Source organism: Sus scrofa, chromosome 13 (assembly GCF_054392235.1).
Source record: "Sus scrofa isolate SSC_HxYL_T2T_F1_AM1 chromosome 13, Sscrofa_HxYL_maternal_Yorkshire_Landrace_v2.0, whole genome shotgun sequence".
Taxonomy (NCBI): domain Eukaryota; kingdom Metazoa; phylum Chordata; class Mammalia; order Artiodactyla; family Suidae; genus Sus; species Sus scrofa.
The window spans coordinates 125,368,825-125,388,673 of NC_139395.1; the positions used below are offsets into that span (position 1 = coordinate 125,368,825).

At 40.0% G+C, this 19,849-nt stretch overlaps 1 protein-coding gene across 10 annotated transcripts in view; it reads left to right on the plus strand.

The window, feature by feature from the left end:
- FNDC3B (fibronectin type III domain containing 3B) overlaps positions 1-19,849 on the plus strand; it is a 338,529-nt gene that overhangs the window by 58,540 nt on the left and 260,140 nt on the right. For 8 of the 10 annotated variants that reach the window (XM_084990280.1, XM_021069801.2, XM_084990279.1 and 5 more), the window contains exon 2: positions 10,999-11,137. The exons of the other annotated variants lie outside the window; for them this stretch is intronic. In XM_084990280.1, coding sequence (XP_084846406.1) covers positions 11,027-11,137 — 111 coding nt within the window. In that variant the 5' untranslated portion in view covers positions 10,999-11,026. The remainder of the gene's footprint in view (positions 1-10,998; positions 11,138-19,849) is intronic. 10 annotated transcript variants of the gene reach the window in all.

A 19,849-nucleotide genomic window follows, 5' to 3' on the forward strand; every position in this document is an offset into this window, starting at 1 on the left:
GGCTTCGGCTGGTTTCTTTTTCTCCCTAATTTTTAACCATCTGGAGTATGTAATAGTACAGTGGATTTGCTTAACCTTCCTTAAGCTACTTTAAATAATGTTTCTAAAAATCATTAAATCTGTGTTTTGGTAAGGATACACTGAAAACTTACAGTTGTTGCCTTTGTGCAACAACTAGGGACTAGATAGGAGAGAAATGTACTTTGGGTAATTTTGAGTGTCTTTGAAAGTTATTTTTTGAATTTTGTGCTCTGTGCTTGTTTTATCCAGTTTTTAAAATTCACTATTAAGCTATGCATTTTTCATCAGCCCTTCTGCTTTCGTGTTTTATTGTCAGATTCTTAGATATTATAATCAGCTCCGTCAGAGAGCATGACCTTCTTACCATCACTTTCTTTCTGAGTCTCTTTGGGCACATGAGTTAACCTTTCTCAACCTTAGTTGCAGGACCTGTTAAGAGGGGAATACCGCTTAATTCACATGAATGTTGTGAGGCTAGGTAAGAATTAATGCACAGGGGCTTCAAGCTGGGTTCTTCTTTGCTTTGGGGCTTTTCCTCACAACCTTTCTCAGAAACAGTTAGTTGTTTGATGTTTGCAACACACTTTCCCCCAAATAAAGAGTGTTGTTACATGTGGCTGTTGGGTACCCAAGTGGTTGTAAAAATGTGAATTTAATTCTTAATAGAGTTCTAAAAACAGAGCAATAAGATACATTTTGGATTTCGTTAGGGAAAATCTAAAAGCACCCATATTACAGATGAAAAAACTGAGACCCAGAGGGCGATGGGACCTGTCAAAGTGCTGTAGGGCTCACCTTGAGCCCCAACCCTGACAGGCAGTGGGACCTGTCAAAGTGCTGTAGGGCTTCCTGGCAGGAAGTCCTGGGTAGGCCTGGGTGAGGGGTGAGCTTCTGGGGCTGGGGTGGAGACTTTCTTCTGACTTCCCATCTCATCTCTTTATACTCCCTGCCCCGTGCAGCTTGGAGGTAGGAAGCCCTAGAGCTGCAGGGGCTTTAGGAGTGACCTTTTCAGTTCTTGGACTATTTAGTTTTCTGTACTAAATAGTCCAGAAAGCATCTTATAGAAAAAGTGCCAGCGTCTTATAGAAAAAGATTTAAAGAAACAACCACACTATTCCAAATTTCACTGAAAACAAATATTTTCAGTTATTCATCTTTGGGTAAAGTATGTGACAACATTAGCGTGGATATGTGTGAAAATAAGGGCTCATAGCTTTGGAATGTTTCTTTGTAGATGCTAGACTGTCATCCTTGGGATGTGAGAGAGGGATGTGAGATTTATTGTGTTGAGTGTTCTCAGAGTTAGGTGTTCTAATAAAAATGTCTGATTATGTCTGCACACTTCTTTAAACATGATTTAAAAACAATAAACAAAGGCAAGGGACCTTTGGTTGGTAAACTTTTTTTGTAGTTGGTCCCCAAATAATGCCTTACCTATGTGGTAGTTTTAAGTTGAGACATGACTATGCTTTGCCAAAGTTAAAAGAAAAAAAAGCATCTCTGGATTCCTGTGGGTGTGGCCTGTACGTTAGACTGCTTGTCATTCCTCCTTGGTCTCTGGAGCACAGTGGACATTTTTTTTTTTTTATTTTTTGCTTAAATCATTTATTGTAATTTATATTAATCGATGGCTATGGTGGTGGTTTTATTTTTTTCCTTTTTTTAAAGTTTTACTGAGTTATAGTGGATTCACAATGTTATAATTTCTGCTGTACAACAAAGTGATTCATTTATATATACACACATATGGTGGTGTTTTTAATCTAAAATCGATTTCAGAGGATTTCTCTGTGGATGTAAGCCTCACCACCTAATTCTCTTCTGTTTGTAATTGGATGCAAAAAGCAAGAATGTTTTTAAGGTTAAGAACTTTTTCAGACAACTGCAATTTAACTTCACTAATGAACCCATATCAGACAAGAAGACAAATTCCAGACTATTTGTGCCTCAACCAACCAGCTGGGTGCATACCTCCAGGTACTGCTCATGTCTCAAGAGGTTTTTCTGCATGAACAGTTATCACCACTCCTTCTTTCGTTCAAGTGGCAAGCCATGGCAAGAGTCTTTCTTCCACAGCTGTGTAGAACTCAGCTGTAAAATTAGATTTCATTGACATAAAAACACAGTGATTACTATCACTATTTGCTCAATACATTCTTTTTTCTACATTTTACTTAGATTCTTCCTGTCTCTTATGCAGAAAGCTCAGCTTATACAAGAAAGAAAAACGAACAGGTTTTTAGAGTTTGAGTAAACCTCTCTTTAGCTTTCTTTTAATCTGTATGAAGTAAGCACAGTAGGCAATGGTGTTTTGAAACATACTCTGTTAATAACAGAAAGAAACCTTAAAGGCGAATATATAATCTTGTCATTTTGTAAAAGAAGAAATTCATTGCCCAAATATGAAGCTAATTATTGGCAAACCTTGAATTAAAACTCATGTTTTCCAATACTCAGTCTTAGCGTCTCTCTGTTCTGATGCTTTTTTGCCATAATTAGTGGTCCTTTGAACAGTTTTTAGTGGAGGGGCTGTGAAAAATTCTAATAAAATCTTTAGTTTCTCTCTATGTCCCTTTTTGGGGCACATATAATTTGATTTTAAGAAAGCAAAGGGGAGTGTTTGCCTGTACAGGTGGCTTTCCTCCAGGTTGCCCCAAGTGTGCCAGAAAGATGGTAGGGAGAGAAACACTGAAACCACCCCCAGCCTTTTCCTGTCCAGTGGCAGTGCTCACACTGGGTTCCTAAATGGCCACATGCTCATTCCTCATGGTCAGAGCCAGTGCTTTAATGTTATGGCAGTGGTGGTGGGAAAGAAACATCCTACTTTCACAGTAGCAGGAGTGTGGTAAAAACAGTCTGATGTGTGTTGATAAAAGACCAGATTTTTCTCCATTTCAAAGGTAAAGGAGATTGCACAGTGTTTCTGTTTTATTTTCATTGTTTCTTTTTTCTTTCTTTATATTGATGCTTTGGTGTTTCCATAGTTACTATCAGAAAGCTGTTTCTAGTTTTGCTCAGAAGGCTAGAACCATTTTGAGAATTTCTTGGTTTTGAAATATCTTTTAAGGGGTTGTTTTTCTTTCAAAACCAGAATGGAGCAGGAAGGTAAGGGGTTTTTCTGATGAAGAGAGTAAAATTAAAAATGATGCTTTGATAACTTACTAGTTTGTGAGAGTGTGTATAACTTTAGAATTTTTTTTTTTTTTTTTTTTTACTTCTCTCACCTCCTCTCCTAGCATCTTTCTCTTTCCCTTTCTCCTCTCTTCCTCTTTGTCTTTCTAAATCTGCTAGTAAAGCTTAGAATGGCAGACTACACTGGAAGTTGGCAGTCCTTGTGACTGAGGGCATATATACTTAAGGGCCACCTGTATGAGGACATTCATGAAAGCAGACTTTCTTTGTTTCTTCTTTCTGTGCTGTATGATTCTTTGTCAAATTTTGACTTTTAAGTTTTTATTTTTTACTACAGTAATGGTATAAACAAGTGTCAATCATTACACAAATGTTTGTCAAAGTAAATTAAGTTTTAATAGGCTTAGGTATTATAAGTCATTTAGGAACTTGTAATACTCATAAAACATGAGCTATCTGATAATTACATTGTTTTAAAAGAAACACAGTAATTTTTTAGTATCCTCTCATACCCACCTGCCTCAAACACAACATAGGAGAAAAAAAAAAAAGTCCCTGTTTTTTGTGATCCAATAAGTTGTTTTTTATTTTTGCTGTTTAGGGCCATGTGTATGGCATATGGCAGTTACCCGGCTAGGGGTCTAATCCGAGCTGCAGCTGCCAGCTATGCCACAGCAACAGCAACTCGGGATCCGAGCCACGTCAGAGACGCACATTGCAGCTCATGGCAATGCCGGATTCTTAGGCCACTGAGTGAGGCCAGGGATCGAACCCGCATCCTCATGGATACTAGTCAGGCTTGTTACTGCTGAGCCACAATAGGAACTTCCTTTTTTTTTTTGTAAAGAATTTTCCTTTTTTTATTTTTATATTTTTATAATTTTGGCCACCCTGCAGAATATGGAGTTCCCAGGTCAGGGTTTGAATCCTAGCTGGAGCTGCAACCTACAGTTGCAGCAACGCAGGATCTTTGACCCACTGTGCCAGGCTGGGGATGGAACCCATGTCCCTGCCGCTGCAGAGACACCGTCGATCCGTGCGCCACAGTGGGGGAATTCCGTGATTCAATAAGTTTATTGTATTGTTATTTGGATTACTGATGGGGTTTTTCTCAGTGTATTGAATAGGAAAAAAGTTTCTTTTCCTTATTATTATTTAAAAAAAAAAGCCTAGAACATTTCTCTGGTATGTTTGTGACAATTTTCTGAAATCTTTTCCACAATAGATTCTGACTATTAGAAGTCATAGTATTTTTAATAGAGAAGGAACTTTTATTGAAGTATGAGTCAAGCTATGATTTAACTAATATGCTCATGAGAATATTTTTCTCAGACTGCGGAACAAGCGTGTAGCAAGGAGAATGCTTACATGCTGTTTGGCTTATGTGAAGGTGATTGGTTCATGTATATTTTATTGGAAAAGATACAAGCTTTATGGAATCACAGTTAACTTTAGTGATACACAAATTCTGAAGGTTATTATTTATTTATTTATTTACCTAATTGCTTTATAGGTTTTGACTGATAGGTTTCCATCCATTTCCCATTGATCAAGAAACCTGGAGTTCCTGTCGTGGCGTAGTGGTTAACGAATCTGACTAGGAACCATGATGTTGTGGGTTCCATCCCTGGCCTTGCTCAGTGGGTTAAGGATGTGGCGTTGCCGTGAGCTATGGTGTAGGTTGCAGACGCGGCTCAGATCTGGGGTTGCTGTGGTCTGGCGTAGGCCCGTGGCTACGGCTCTGATTGGACCCCTAGCCTGGGAACCTCCATATGCTGTGGGAGCGGCCCTAGAAAAGGCAAAAAGACACACACACAAAAAAAAAAGAAAAAAAGATACCCATTTATCTTCCCAAAATTTCATTTGAATTGCAGAATGGAAGCAAAAAGTTAAAACTTACAAGTTCCTTTTTTTTTTTTTTTTTTTATTAAATGAATTGTAATTCTTATTGGATCTCAGACTGCATTAATTTTTATACACTTCCCTGGGATAGTTTGGAATAGGTCAGAAGCCACATCAGGGTGTATGTAACAGGGAGCCTCATTGCCGGCGTAGATCTAACTCAAGGAGTTAATCTCCTCATTTGGTGCTGATGGTTATGCTTTGTTCCTTTTGGTGCCGGTGCCGTTACATTTCTTTTTCTCTTTTTCTCTTGTCATCTGAAACTAATTTGTGTACTGTACTGCTAACTCACATCTTGAATTAATGTAAGGAAATTTGGGTCATCGGCCCATGGAGTGAGGACCAGGACATTTTGTTACTAATTTGAAGGCCAGGTCCACAGACTTAAAACTCTCCCAGCAGTGATTAGGAGTTTGGTTTTTTCAAGTTAGAAATTCTTCCTAGTGTATAATTGCTTTCTCTGGCCTTTGGAAATGGATCTGTGGTTCTCTCCTGAGAATCAGATATTTTATGAAATTGGCTGTATGTTTCTTAGTATAGGCTGGGGCCAAAATACCATGGAAAACCTTTTTAGACTTGGAGTGGGGGAAGCAAAATAAAAGGAAAAAGTAATAACCCAGTTGCCTAGAGTGATATAAAAACTGAAGACCCTTTGTAATATTCTTTTAAAATAAGTTGTTCTTTAAAAGCTATGGGGGTGTATTTGGACAGAATTAAATGTCTTACTAACGGTGAGGATCTATTTTTCCAAGTGCCCAGCCCCCACCCCTGCATTAGCATAGAAATTTTTTGGTAAAGCTGGGCCTAGCAGGTAAGGAAGGTAACAAACACTTGCTCCCAGGAGAGAGGCAAGTTAACCACAAGTGCTCACATGGCATCCCTTCCCTGTCAATCAAAAGAATAGAACTGGCTGGGCATGAAGCACTTGTGGTTTTAGTGTTAGGATGTGTGGTTAGGGGGAGGGGTTGTGGGGGCCTGTGGTTGTCACCAAATTCTTTGAAATGGAAGTATGGGTAAGAATAAAGAGAATAGGAGTGAAACCTTGGTGCTCAATGTGGAAAAAAAAGTTCAGAGGATTAAAAAATTGCATTGTAGTAGAGATCACCTGTTTTTATTGGTTTGTTCTGATGAGTTTTGCAGTACATTCTTTATTTGTAAAGGGTAGTGGTCTCAAGAATGGGTTCATTGCAAGAACTCTGCTGTGTAGGAGGACAGTGTAGATGTTCCTCCTTGGATAAAATGTACTTGAGCTCTGTGGTAGCTTTGGCCAGCTCAGATACACATCTGTCTTGGGGAGAAGGAACCCAGACCGGGATAATGAGGGTTTTGTTGGGGTGATTTCTCATGAGGCTTTCTGACTGACATGAAAAACAGTTACAGCTCAGTTATGCAGAGATCACACATCTGGCTCACTCAGCTTTCCTCAGAGCTTCCCTCAGATAGTCAGTAAGTGGTAAAGGAAGATGGTGCAAGGCACAGAGGGGAGCTTCTCAGACCCCCAGAGACTGCTCCACTGTGTGTATATAACCAACAGCCTTGCTCCCAGCCAAAGGAAGATGTCAGGCAGCAAATTCTCAGATTTAAGGGGGTGTGGTTTGTGGTTCAGCCTAATGAGGAAGAGAGAAAAAAATAAAATGAAACAAACATAGAATTTAAACATGAGACCTCAAAGTAGGGGTGATTTCTCTAGGTTTATAAAGTCAAAATGCTTTACTAACTCCCTAGTACAGCACCTTGTCTTGTGACTGAACACAGATTGTAAACAGTGACCCTGTATCCCTAAGAAGAAACAAAGTTCTGGTCAGTCTGCTCTGTAGTAAAATAAGAACATGTGTCATTCCATCCACAGTTATTACAACGTTCTGGTCAGTCTGCTCTGTAGTGAAATAAGAGCATGTGTCATTCCATCCAGTTTGGGCCTTAAAGTTAACTGTTTGGATAGTAAGCCTTCCACATTCATTGCTTCATTTAAAAAAGTCCTGTCGGCTTTCTTAAGCACATCACATTCTCCAGGTCTCCCCTCAGAGCAGTGGGGCTGAGGCACACTTGTTTAAGTTGACTTACCCACCAAAACCCAAGACTCACTTTTGGGGGAGCTGTCACTGTTAAATGATTGAAGACTGGCAAGCCCTCCTAAGTCTCTTAGCCTGACTTAACCCTCTTTAACTGTCAATGTTTAGGGCCAAGTGGTCTTCCCAATGTATAACCTGAACATTTGTCTCTCTGTTTGTATTGGGAAAAGTCATTACCTCTCTCCTCCCACCCCCATCACTAGGGAATAACCAAAAATATCGGAATAACCATAGTACATACTACTTTGTACCCTGAGGTTCATGTTTTGCATCAATGGTTTTCATTCTTTTTCCTGCCTTTTCCCTTGTCTTTTCTACAGTCCACGGCACAAAATTGTTTCTGCTCTATGATAATTTAAGGACTGGTTGGCAGGCAGTTGCCTTGTTAAATAGCTGGGCATTATCGTTTCTAAAGAAAATTTATTGCTTTTTCTTTGTTCCTTGAATTCCAGGTAAATAAGTGAACATATCCTATATATGTGCATGGAGTGGAGAAAGGGGTATTTAAACATTGTTGGCTTTGTGAACCACCACCTCTAGATCAATCTCTTACCTTGTATTCTAGGTAGGATAATATCTGACTTTCCTTTGGTGAAACTCTTAGGGATTAGAAAACAGGCCTTGGATTTTTAACAAGCTGGTGGCCTAAGGAAAAGAGAATTAGCAACTTTGGTTATGAAAAGTGAGATGCTTTGGCACAGTTTATTTATTCTTCCATTTTTCTTCATAATTAAAGATGTAGTTGTTGGGTGGTTGAGTTATGTACTAGGAGTGTGTAAGTTCCCACTGTTTGCTGTCTAAGGAGTGATTGTACATACAGTTGACTTTAACGCACAGTTTCACCTGTCTTCCTCTCCCTTGCTCCCCTCTCAGTGATCTGCAGTAACCACTGCAAATCTGTGAGGTGGATAATCCATCGTCTAGTAGAAAAAAATGGAGGAGTCAGGCATTGTTTACTGCATGGAACAGCTTCACTACCCAAAGTTGCCTGTATGTTTTTTCAAAGGCAAATGCAATTATCTCTTTGTGCCAGTGGACTTGGTGTCTTTGGGGAGCCTCTGTGTGGACTCCCACACATTATCATCCTACATCTATAAGACTTCTATGGTACTGGCAGTCTATCCTTTTATCCTATACTGGAAGAACCTAGAAGTTAACTCCTTACTTTGGACTTCATACCTGTGCTTAAGAGTACTGCCTAGTGGGGCTGGATTGCTACGTTTTGATGATAGCAAGTCCCACTGTTCACTATGACACCAGCCAGAAGTTTTCTTCAATTGGAATTATCAGTGTTACATATAATGTTAGTGTTGATACATTCTTGGGTATTAGCAATGGGTGACCAGGAGTGCCTGAATTTCTGCTAGATCACAATTATGACCTCCTACCAGTGCCTGCACGTGCAGGATGAAAAGAGTTCAAGTTCCATCCTTGTGCTTTTCTACGAGATGACCAGGACTGGCCCTGTGGGAGAGGGCTTTGGTGCTTGCTACTTGAGCAGAGGCGAGAGGAGAGGACAGAGCTTCACCAGCAAGTGGCTTGGGACTCTTCCCTGGGGAGGAGTGAGGAAAAGGTGGAAGTGAGCATGGAGTGCTTCTTTCCATGGAAGTTTTATCCTCAGATCCCTTATGTAAATCAGTGCCCTGTTTTTCTAACCTGCATTGTTGAAGGACCATTAAAACATTATGCTTAGGAAATAAGTCTGTGTCTTATCATCAGTCTGAGGAAAAGTAGCCATCCTTTCCTCATACTCTAGTAGGGGGTCAAGTATATTTGAAATAAAATTGAAATGGACATTAGTATTCCATTAGTAGTACTACTTGAAATCCAACAGTTGATGTCATGATAGTGAAAATTATCTTGGTTAATTTTATTGTGGAAGAATCTCTTTCCTACATCAGGATAAACTATTGGACTTTGGGTTTTGTACCTTTATTTGCTTAGGAACTGAGTAATTGCCTCATAAAACAGCATGATGGTACTGTTAACACTGAATTATAAGACCTGTTATTAAAGAATGTGCTTCCCTTGTTGGGACAAGACTTCGTTGTTTGGCACTTAAAATAATTAGTTTCTCCAAATGGGGTTATAATGAATAGTGTAAAATTTTACTGATTTAAATAAAAAAGTTTATAATGTCTTGGGTGGCTTTTATGCATCATTTGATACTTCCAGGAAAGGAGTTTATAATGATAAGAAATAGTTTACTTCTGTCACACCTGGGACAAATTAGAGCTAATCATGAAAGGATTTGCCCCCTTTTTGCCTCATTGGGATATTGAATAATAAAGGATTAATTTACCTACTTTTGAATTGGAAATTTGGGAGAACTTTATTATGAATAAGAAAAAATTTATTGGAGTTCCCATTGTGGCTCAGCGGAAACGAATCTGACTAGGAACTATGAGGTTGAGGGTTCGATCCCTGACCTCACTCAATGGGTTAAGGATCCAGTGTTGCCATGAGCTGTGGTGTAGGTTGCAGATGTGGCTCGGGTCTGCCGTGGCTGTGGCTGTGGCCTGCAGCAATTACTCTGATTCGACCTCTAGCCTGGGAACTTCCATATGCCGTGGGTGTGGCCCTAAAAGGACAAAAGACAAAAAGAAAAAAAAAAAAGAAAGAAAAAATTTATTTATTTGTCTTTTAGGGCCAACCTGTGGCATATGGAGGTTCCCAGGCTAGAGGTCCAGTCGGAGCTGTAGCCTCCAGCCTATACCAGAGCCACAGCAACGTGGGATCTGAGCCACATCTGCAACCTACACCACAGCTCACAGCAACGCTGGATCCTTAACCCACTGACGAGGCCAGGGATTGAAACTGCGTCCTCATGGATGCTAGTCGGGTTCGTTAACTGCTGAGTCACAATGGGAACTCTGAATAAGAAAAATTTAAAATGGACTCTATGGATGTTTATTTCTGAGCTGACTTAAAATGTCTGCGTGTATTTGTTTATTCTTCTTTGTCCATGCTATTAAACTTTTTGTGGCAAAAATTTTAAGCATAAGTGCAGGATACATAAATACTTCTTAAAGAATATATTATCATTCTAAATAGGAATTTATTGTTATTTTCCTGCTATTGTGTTGAAAACTAGATTTTGTTAGCAAGTTCCATTATGGAATGAAAGTGGGCTTTGTGTTGTTTAGAATACTTGTATGAAAGTCATTTATTCTGTGGAGACAGTGGAATCTGCCTTTCAGCCGCATTCTGTACAGGGTGCTATGGGTACTGTCAGATACAGGAAAGCTCAAGATGTGCACAGGTGGTAAAGCTGTAAAGCAACAGGTTAAATCCAATTCAAGGAAATGATGGGAGAGAGATAATAAGAACATGATTAATTACCAAGTTAATGGCAAGGTCAGAAATTGCAGTGTAGGTAGTTAATCTTAAACTGTTTACTTGCTTGGATTAACTGCTCATGAACAGTATTTTAATCCTAATGAAAGAGAAAATCTGTTCTTAGAGGTCATTGTCTTTGGCCTTATTTTCCATAGTTACCTTAAAGATAATGATAGGATTAGTGTTCATTTAACACTTTGACTTCAAGTTATCTCATTTTATTCTCAGAAAGATCCCTGGAGTTAGGGGAGTTACTATTATGCTACTCATATGTTTTTAAAATTTATAACTAAATGACAAAGCTGAGGAACTGGAGGAGGTGTTCACTTGGCCCCTTGGAGACACAGGTCTGTGGTCTCCTAGTTCAGGATATTTCTTTACTTTTGCTTTATCTGGCCCCACTGAGACAGAAATACAACGCTTTGTGACTAGAAGAATTTGACCTCATGATAGTGCACTTAAATTGCTGACCTACTACAGGTGAATTTTTGTGGTCTTGAGTCCTTTTTAAAAAATGGTGATTTTCTTGCAGGAAGCCAGTTGAGGGAAATTCTCCATGAATGTACGTCACAATGATGATGACCGACCAAATCCCTCTGGAACTGCCGCCGTTGCTGAATGGAGAGGTAGCCATGATGCCTCACCTGGTGAATGGAGATGCAGCTCAGCAGGTCGGTGCAGGAAGAGGGAAACTCTCACATTGTCCCATCGGGAGACATGAACTCAGAAGCTGTTTCATTTTGAGATTGATTCAAAGATGTGCGATCTGGGAGTTCCTGTTGTGGCTCAGTGGTTAGTGAACCCTACTAGCATCCATGAGGATACGGATTCGATCGCTGGCCTCGTTCAGTGGGTTTAGGGTCCGGTGTTGCCGTGAGCTGTGGTGTAGGTTGCAGATGTGGCTCCGATCCCGAGTTGCTGTGGCTGTGGCCTAGGCCAGTGGCTGCAGTTATGACTGGACCCCTAGCCTGGGAACTTCCATGTGCCTTGGGTGCGGCCCTGAAAGACAAAAAGACCCAAAAAAAAAAAAAAAAGATCTGTGATTTTGAAACTTTGTTGTTCTCTAGGGTCAAGTGTTTTCACTGTAGAATTACCATATGATTTTTTAAATATCAGAAGTTTTAGTTTTTGAAAACAGCAAACCTTACCTAATCCAGTTGGTATTTTTGAAGCATCAAAATGATATGTCTGATTTTTGAAATGAATCATTTTGAAAATATGTACAGTCTTTGGAATAACATACTGTTTACTCGTGTCACGTATTATGCTCAACTGGTTTGCCTGGTTGGCCAGAGCAGAACGGCTTGAACATGATGCCTAGGGGGTGGGTCAGGTTTGCATCTCACGCAGGGGGTGACTGATAGGATGCACAGGTCTGTGTGCATCCACCCAGACTCCTGGAGCCATCCTTCCCAGTGTAGTGCCTGCTGCTTAGAAAATGATGCTTCTTATTTTCTGTAAAACTCCTGTCACTAGTTTGACATTACAGAGTAGAAAAGTTATTCCTGAGCTCATTCCTGTAGCACTTGGGAAAATATTTAAATGGTAAGTAAAACTTTAAAAATTATGAGAGACCAGTATTGTCTCTGATACTGTTAATTAAATTTTTTAATCGACTACTAAAACTGGGTCCCTCAGTCTGGTACTAAATAAATGCCAGTTTTTTTATATTTGTGTAATTCTTTAGAGGCAGAAAAGTAAGAATCTTTGATGAAAAGTCGAATTGTGAACAATTGCTTGAAAAATATTTATGCAGAGTATATTAATAATTCAGAGAAGTTAATCGGCCATTTATTTGATGTCAGTATGTTGCTGCCCCTCCACCCCCCATCTATCCTAGTGCATTTCCACTGTTTATCCATCTTAGTACATTAATATTTGTATATACCTCTGTTGAATCCTGCTTTGCTGCTTAATAATTTATATACATTACTTTGTCCTGCATTAGACTATGAACTCCTTAAGAACAAAGTATATCTAATAGGTGCTCAATAAATGTTTGTCAGTTGATTAACTTTCTTCTCTTCTTGCCACTGATGCAGGTATCTCCCTTCCTGACTCCTGATTCTCTCTCAGCTCATTTCCACCAACCTACTGTAATATCTTTTATCTTAAACACATAAATAACTATACCTCTTGTCCACCCAACAAAAACATACTCCCTCCACTGACCCATCATTCCCCTCCAGTTACCACCTCACATTTCTGCTCTCCTTTACAGCAAGCAGTACTTCTAAGCAGAGCTTCTGCTTCCTTGCCTCCATTCCTCTCTTCTTCAAGTCTCTGATTGTTTCTTCTCATCTTTCACTCCAGTCTGTCAGCAAGTCCTGTGGGTCTTTTCTCAGGAATATTACTGAAACCATACTTTGCTGTGTCCATTTCATTTCCACGGCCACTCCTGGACTCTGAGCCAACACCTCTCAGCAGGGTAGGACAGTCCTTCTCACTGGTCTCTCTGCTTTTACTTTTGCTCCACACAGCAGTCCACTGAGTCCTCTAAAAACATAAATGCACCATGTCGCTGCCCTGCTCAGGGCTGTCCTGTTCCACCTGAGATAAAATTTGAGCACAGTGCTGTGGCCACTCACATAGTTAGTGCTTGCCTCTCTCCATCAACCTTCTGCTGCTCTGCTCTGGCCACTCGTGGGAAGATCTCAAAGTGCTATCAGTGGTTTAAAGATGTGGTGTTTGATCTCCTTTCTTTTCACTAGTTAGAAGGAGAAAAAAGGGCAAGGTATTCAAATATGACTAAACTTGGAAGCAACTCAGGTCTTACAGATGTTGTCACCTGCTCATGGTTTATGTATATGCCTAAGAGACCTGCTTGCTATGCACCATTTTTGTGTTTTGATGATTTTTCCCTCATTTCTGTAATTCATTTTGCTTAAAGTGGCCTTTTGTAGTATATAAGCCAGCATCCAAAGCTCTTAGAATTTTCCAGTTTTTCTCTTCAGAAGTAAACTCCTTTATACCTAGAAATGACCAGAGACTTAAAAAAGACTGAACTTCCTCAGAACTCATGTGGTATTTCCTACTCTGTATATCTACCTCAGCTCTTAAGTAGAAGCTGCTTAGTAATTTTGGTTGATAAAATCACATTTTAATTTCAGATGAGAAGTTTTCTATAAAGCCAAGAAATGGGAAAATTTGTTAATTAATCTGTTTATAATCAGTCACATACATCAAGCTTTCTTAGACTGAGATACTTTAAACAAATCTTGTGGGAAGGAAATGTTTCAGTCTTTCTAATTAGTTAATATGTTTGTGCTAGAAACATTGACATTTATACGTTATGTGGACCAAGCTATTGACTGGCATTAACCCTAAATTTCCCTTAATGGAACACAGTTGTTAAGTTGGCAGAGTGTGTTTGAAATGTCCCTCTCAGCAGGAACAGCCCAAGATTTATTATTACTTGTTATTGTCTCTGGGTCACTGCCGCTTAGCCTAGGCAGTGGCCTATGTGCCCCATACTTTCTTCCTTTTTCTGCCCCAGAGTCTCCATTCTGGGTATTCCTCATTCCCACAAGCCGTCACTCTTTCCTCTGGGCCCCAACACTTAGCTTTGGCCAAGGTAAGTGTAGTGGAGTCCTCAGGGCCTGTGTGTAGAAGCTGGGTTGGGAAAGGAAGACCCAAGGAGCAAGCAAAACCAAAACCAGTGGAGAAATACTGGAGAGGAGGGGGTGGGGGGAGGAAGGGGAGGGGTAGGGGTTCCCCAAAGAGTCCAAGGACCAAAAGTGAGGATCCAAGCCAGGATTTAAGAGTCAGGGGCTGCATGAGTTTTGAGTGCTTGCCCAGTACACCTGCTGGTATTTGCTGCTTGCGCTAAGAGCATGTGCAGCGTGGTGCTCATGTGGGTTTATGAGAAAGGATCAGGACCCAGGAGACATACCAGAGAAAATTATATAGTATTTTCTGAGGTTTCTGCTGTGCTGTCCCTTGGAGGCAATACTTTTTCATCTTAACAAGGACCATTTGGAGGTCCAGGGCTGACTTCAGTGATGGACATTGCAGACACTGTCCCACAGACCCCTGGGGTGACATTTGATGGGACAGGCACTTGAGCCACCCTCTGAATTATACAGTTGTAAAGAGCTGTCCACTGGCGATGGCTCTGCCTCTCTGTTTCTGTTAGGAGTGTATATGGTGAAGCTTACCTGGTATGTGTTTACAGCATTCTTAATACTTTGCAGCTGTATGAGGACATTCTGAACACTTCTATGTATGCAAAGAACCACCACAGTTATGAGAAAACTCTTCAGTCCCCACAGCCCTCCTCCTCCTGATTTCTGTCCTGATAGTTTCTGGATTTAATTAGGACGAGTTCTTGGCAAGATTCTCTGCTCTGTTCTGACTCTCTAAATAAGAGACGCTGTTAATTTTCATTGTCTGAAGTCATGTTAAGTTTGAAACCTTGTTTTGTCACTTTATAGAGGTAGCAGGAAAAGGATGACTTCTTAAAATGAAAAGCCGTCTTCATTATGAATGAGGATTGAAAGTATACTATCAGCTAAGGAACAAGCAAGAACAGTAATAAATATACAAGATAAACAGAAGGAACAGCTTTATTGAGATAAAATCCACATGCCATGTAATTCACTTATTTAAAGTATACAATTTGACGAAATTGATTATATTCACCAAATTGTGCAACCATGACCACAGTTAATCTTAGAATATACGTATCACCCAGAAAAGAAACCCTCCAGCAGTCACTCTCTCTATTCCCTTCTCTCCCCTATTCCTAGGCAGCCACTAACCTCCCTTCTGTAGATAATGTGCCCATTCTGGACATTTCATATAAATGAAATCATACAACATGTGGCCTCTTATGTCTGGCTCTTTTCCCTTAGTGTAATGTTTTCAAGGTTTGTCCATGTTGCAGTGCGTGTCAGCACAGGCAGACTGCGGAGGTATCTCGAGTTCGGTTCCAGACCCCTGTAGTAAAGCCAGTGTTGCGACAGTCACGTGAATGTCTTGGTTTCTCTGTGCATATAAAAGTTCTGTGTATACTATACTGTAGTCTCTTGAATGTGCACTAGCATGTCTGAAAAAACAATGTACCTACCTTGATTTAAAAATGCTTTATTGGTAAAAAATACCATCTGAGCCTTCAGTGAGTTATAATTTTTTTTGCAATGGTATCATCAGAGATCACTGATCATAGATCACCATAACAATCATAATAATAATGAAAAAGTTTGAAATATTGCAAGAATTAACAAACTGTGACATAGAGACACAAAGTGAGCAAAGACCATTGGAAAAATGGCCTTACTCTACTTGGAGTTACTGTGTTAAAACCTTTAATTTGTAAAAACTCAATTTTCTGTGAAGCACAATAAAAAAGCCCAATAAAATGAAGTATGTATGGGAGTTCCCACTGTGGCTCAGCAGTAACAAATCCAACTATTATACATGAGGATGTGGGTTCGATCCCTGGCTTCACTCAGTGGGTTAAGGATCCAGCGTTGCCAGGAGCTCTGGTGTAGGTCACAGACACACCTCAGATCTGACACTGCTGTGGCTGAGGAGTAGGCCGGGAGCTATGGCTCCAATTGGGCTCCTAGCCTGGGAACTTCGATATGCCACAGGAGCAGCCCTAAAAAAAAAAAAAAAACATCAACAAGGTATATGTACCTTATACCTTTCTGAGTGCCAATTAATACTCTGTTGTATGGATAATACCACATTTTATTTATCTGTTCATCAGTAGATGGAGATTTGGATTGTTTCTAATCTCTTTGGTTCTTATCAGTAATACTGCTTATGAGTGTTTGTGTGCAGATTTTTGTGTGGATGTATGTTTATGTTTCTTTTGGGTATATACCTAGGAGTGAAATTGTACAGCTTTATTTTTAGCTATTTTCTAAATAAAGTACTTCTCTCACTATAATTTCTTTTACCTCTAAATAGATCAACATAGCTAAATAAAGTTTGCTTTCCTTAATATACCTAACTGCATACTGTTCTTGAGTTATAAAAGTCAGATTTCCACCTGAGTTTTTATGTGTGGCTATATAAATTACAGTGACTGCCCTTCAGTAATCAAAATATTGGCATTTCATGTATACATTTAGGAACCTAATGATGTATTAATTTAACTGTCTTTGTGAAGGACTTTTACCACATCTTAGAGATTTCAAGCAGCAGCAGCTAGTTTGAACATGAAAGAGTAAACAACCTGTTTTCCAGCTTGTTCTACTGGTTTAGTATCTTCTTTTTTTTTTGTCTTTTTAGGGCTGCATCTGTGCCATATGGAAGTTCCCAGGCTAGGGGTCCAATTGGAGCTGTAGCTGCTGGCCTACACCACAGCCATAGCAGCGTCTTATCTGAGTGGCATCTGTGACCTACACCATTGCTCACGGCAATGCCCGATCCTTAACCCATTGAGTGAGGCCAGGGATTGAATCTGCATCCTCATGGATACTAGTCTAGTTCATTACCACTGAGCCACAACAGGAACTCCTGGTTTAATGTCTGGAGAAGAATCACAGCAGCTTCACATTAAATAAAGAAACCATTAGGTTAATCATAGAGCGTTAACATGGAATTTATAGATTTGCTAATTTAATGTGACACATAACCTACACGATGGTGGTATGCCACTTTCTTTTTTTAAGTTTTATTGAAATATGGTTAATTTACAAGGTTGTAATAATTTCTGCTCTACAACAAAGTGACCCATTTGCACATAACCATTCTCTCTCAGATTCTTTTCCCACATAGATTATCACAGACTACTGGGTAGAGTTCTCTGTGCTATGTATAGAGCAGGTCCCTGTTGGCCAATCATTCTATATATGCAGTATGCCACTTTATATTCTTTGCGACACTTCTCATATATGTATTCATCACGTCAGGGGGGTTGGGGATAGAGTTAGATGCTTCTTTGTCCTGAAGAGCATTTAGCACATAGAGAGTACCCAGCAAATATTTTGTCATCTTTTATTTCTTATGTCTTGCTTTTTTTTTTTTTTTAAGTTTCCAGAATATTAATTGCTAATGAGTATTCATATGCCTCTTCTGCAGGAAGTAAATCTTAAAAGTAAACAGAGAATTGTTCCTGGGATAGCATGTTAACAGGTGTGCCCCTGAAGATAGGAGGTTAAAGTTGCCTCAGTCATGTCCAGTTGTCCTGACTTTTGCCTAGACATCTCTGTTGCACATGTTATTTTATTGGAAGTGAGGGTATTCCCCCCCCCCTTTTGTTTCTTTCTTTCTTTCTTTTTTTTTTTTTTCTGAAAGCCTTTGCTTTCCCTAGACAGACTACACAGCCAGAGTTTTCCTGGAGCATTCTTTTGAGTACACATTTCCAGACAGCACATTAAACATATTAAAACTTTCCACGTTCAGACGTGCTCGTCATCAGCATGTCTTTTACATCAAATATACTTCTCTGCCTCCTAATCCAATGACCTTTTCTGTTCTGGTTGATGTCTTCTTAATAACTTTTCCCCTGATGGCTTCCTTCTTGCATTCAGTAGTTGAAATCCTCTCACCACACAGGTTTACTCTTCACACATACTGATGGCCTCTGTGTCAGGGGGACCTGGAAAGAGGTTTATAATCAGTATAGTGTAGAAAAATGCATAAAGGGCTCTTGGGAGCCTGGCCCAGGAAAAGGAAGGATATTCCGATGAGAATGGACCTGGCAAGTTAAAATAGAAGCTGCAGCTATTGTTGCTGAGTAACATTATATAACAGCTCCTTTTATGATAGAATCCTACTTAGAGGCTGGGGCTTGAGCTAGAAAGTAGAAGTTGGACTAATCAGATGTTGACTCTGGAAAACCAAGTATGGGGAAGCTCAGTTTTTGATCAGACTCTTAAGCATCGAGATAGATGAGAACTGTGTAACCTGTGCAAATGTTTAAAGAAAATTATTACTGCAAACTGCCGTCCGCATTCTCACTACTACTCAAACTTATAAGGCCTCTGGTGTCAAGATATTACCAGTCTCTCTTCTTTGAGATTTGGGGTGGAAAGGAGGAACGAGAGGGTATGATTTATGACTGAATTAAAGAGTGACTGAATAATAGATTTGTTCATTTTAATAAGCATTTATCAAAAGTCTTCGATGCCAGAACTGTATTAGGTGCTGGCGACACCAAGATGAATAAGACACTGTTTTTGCCTTAAAGGAATGAGTAGTCTAGTTGGGGAGCAAAATGTGGTTTACCCAACAACAAAAAAAAGTCTGTATTTACACATGTGCAGAACCACGGGAGAAGTGCTTGGATTGCAGATTGTATCAGTGCCTTGGGAGCGCAAAAGGGAGGGGTGGATCAGGGAGTGGGACAGGCAGGCAGGAAACCAGACCAGGCAAGGAAAAGTGTCTATGGGGAGGCTGGGCCTGAACAGAGGTCTCGCTGTTATTCAAGCTTTGCCTGTCATGTAATCAGTTTCTCTTTTATGAAATGAGAATTCTCTGTAGGGATAGTATAGTCCGTGGAGAGCTGGTGCTAGTGGCACCCCAAGCAAACTGTATCTACACATTCTACAAGCTCTTTTCTGGAACCTTTGCTGTCAGTATTCTTGCTAGTGAATCAGTTTGTCCTCTGATGCCGCCAGCCTGGAGATCCACTCTAAGCCTCTCCATATTAGTTCCTCAGAATTATCGACTCTGCAGAGGTGCAGATCACGAGCACCCCTTAACTAGAGCCACTTGCTAGCAGCACAGGCAGCCACCTTCATTTCTGAGGGCATCTTTTTAACTGTTTTGAAAAAAAAAAATTGTGTGAGTTTATCCAGGTTTGTGGTCCAATTTTACAATCCTCTCTGCCTTAGGTTTGCCAATTCCTCTCACTACAAAAGCTTCCGAAAAGGCATAATCTCTGTCTCATAAAGGAAAATGTTGGTGCCGTGTTATCAGAGGGTGGTGTTATGTGTGGCACCCATCATAATTATGACAGCTCTGAGCTGTCTGGGTTGAGAGACACTTCAGACTTTAATTAGCCAAAGGCAATAATAAGAAGATATAAGATGTTGTTAGTATCCTTCAAATAGTAGAAATACAGCTACCTTCAGAAGGAGAGGATTAAGGAAAAACACTGGCGTGTCAGTGTTGCACTGCAAAATAACAGCAATTTAAAACTCTCCAGTGGTTTTAAAGTTATGTTTGTTTTCAGCTTATTGTAATGTCTGTCTGGTTGCACTTAAACCCCAGGAGAGCAGGGGCCGTGTGTCTCTTGCTCACACTGTGCCTGGTGTGAGGTGGCATTCAGCAAGTCCTTCAGAGTGGATGAAGGATGAACAAATTTAATTCATCTAAACCAGGGATCGAAAACTAGCTACCTGTTTTACTTGTTGTACAAGCATTTATACTTAACGAAAAAATAAATAGGTGCCAACATTTAACAATGGGAAGATTTACACAAAATT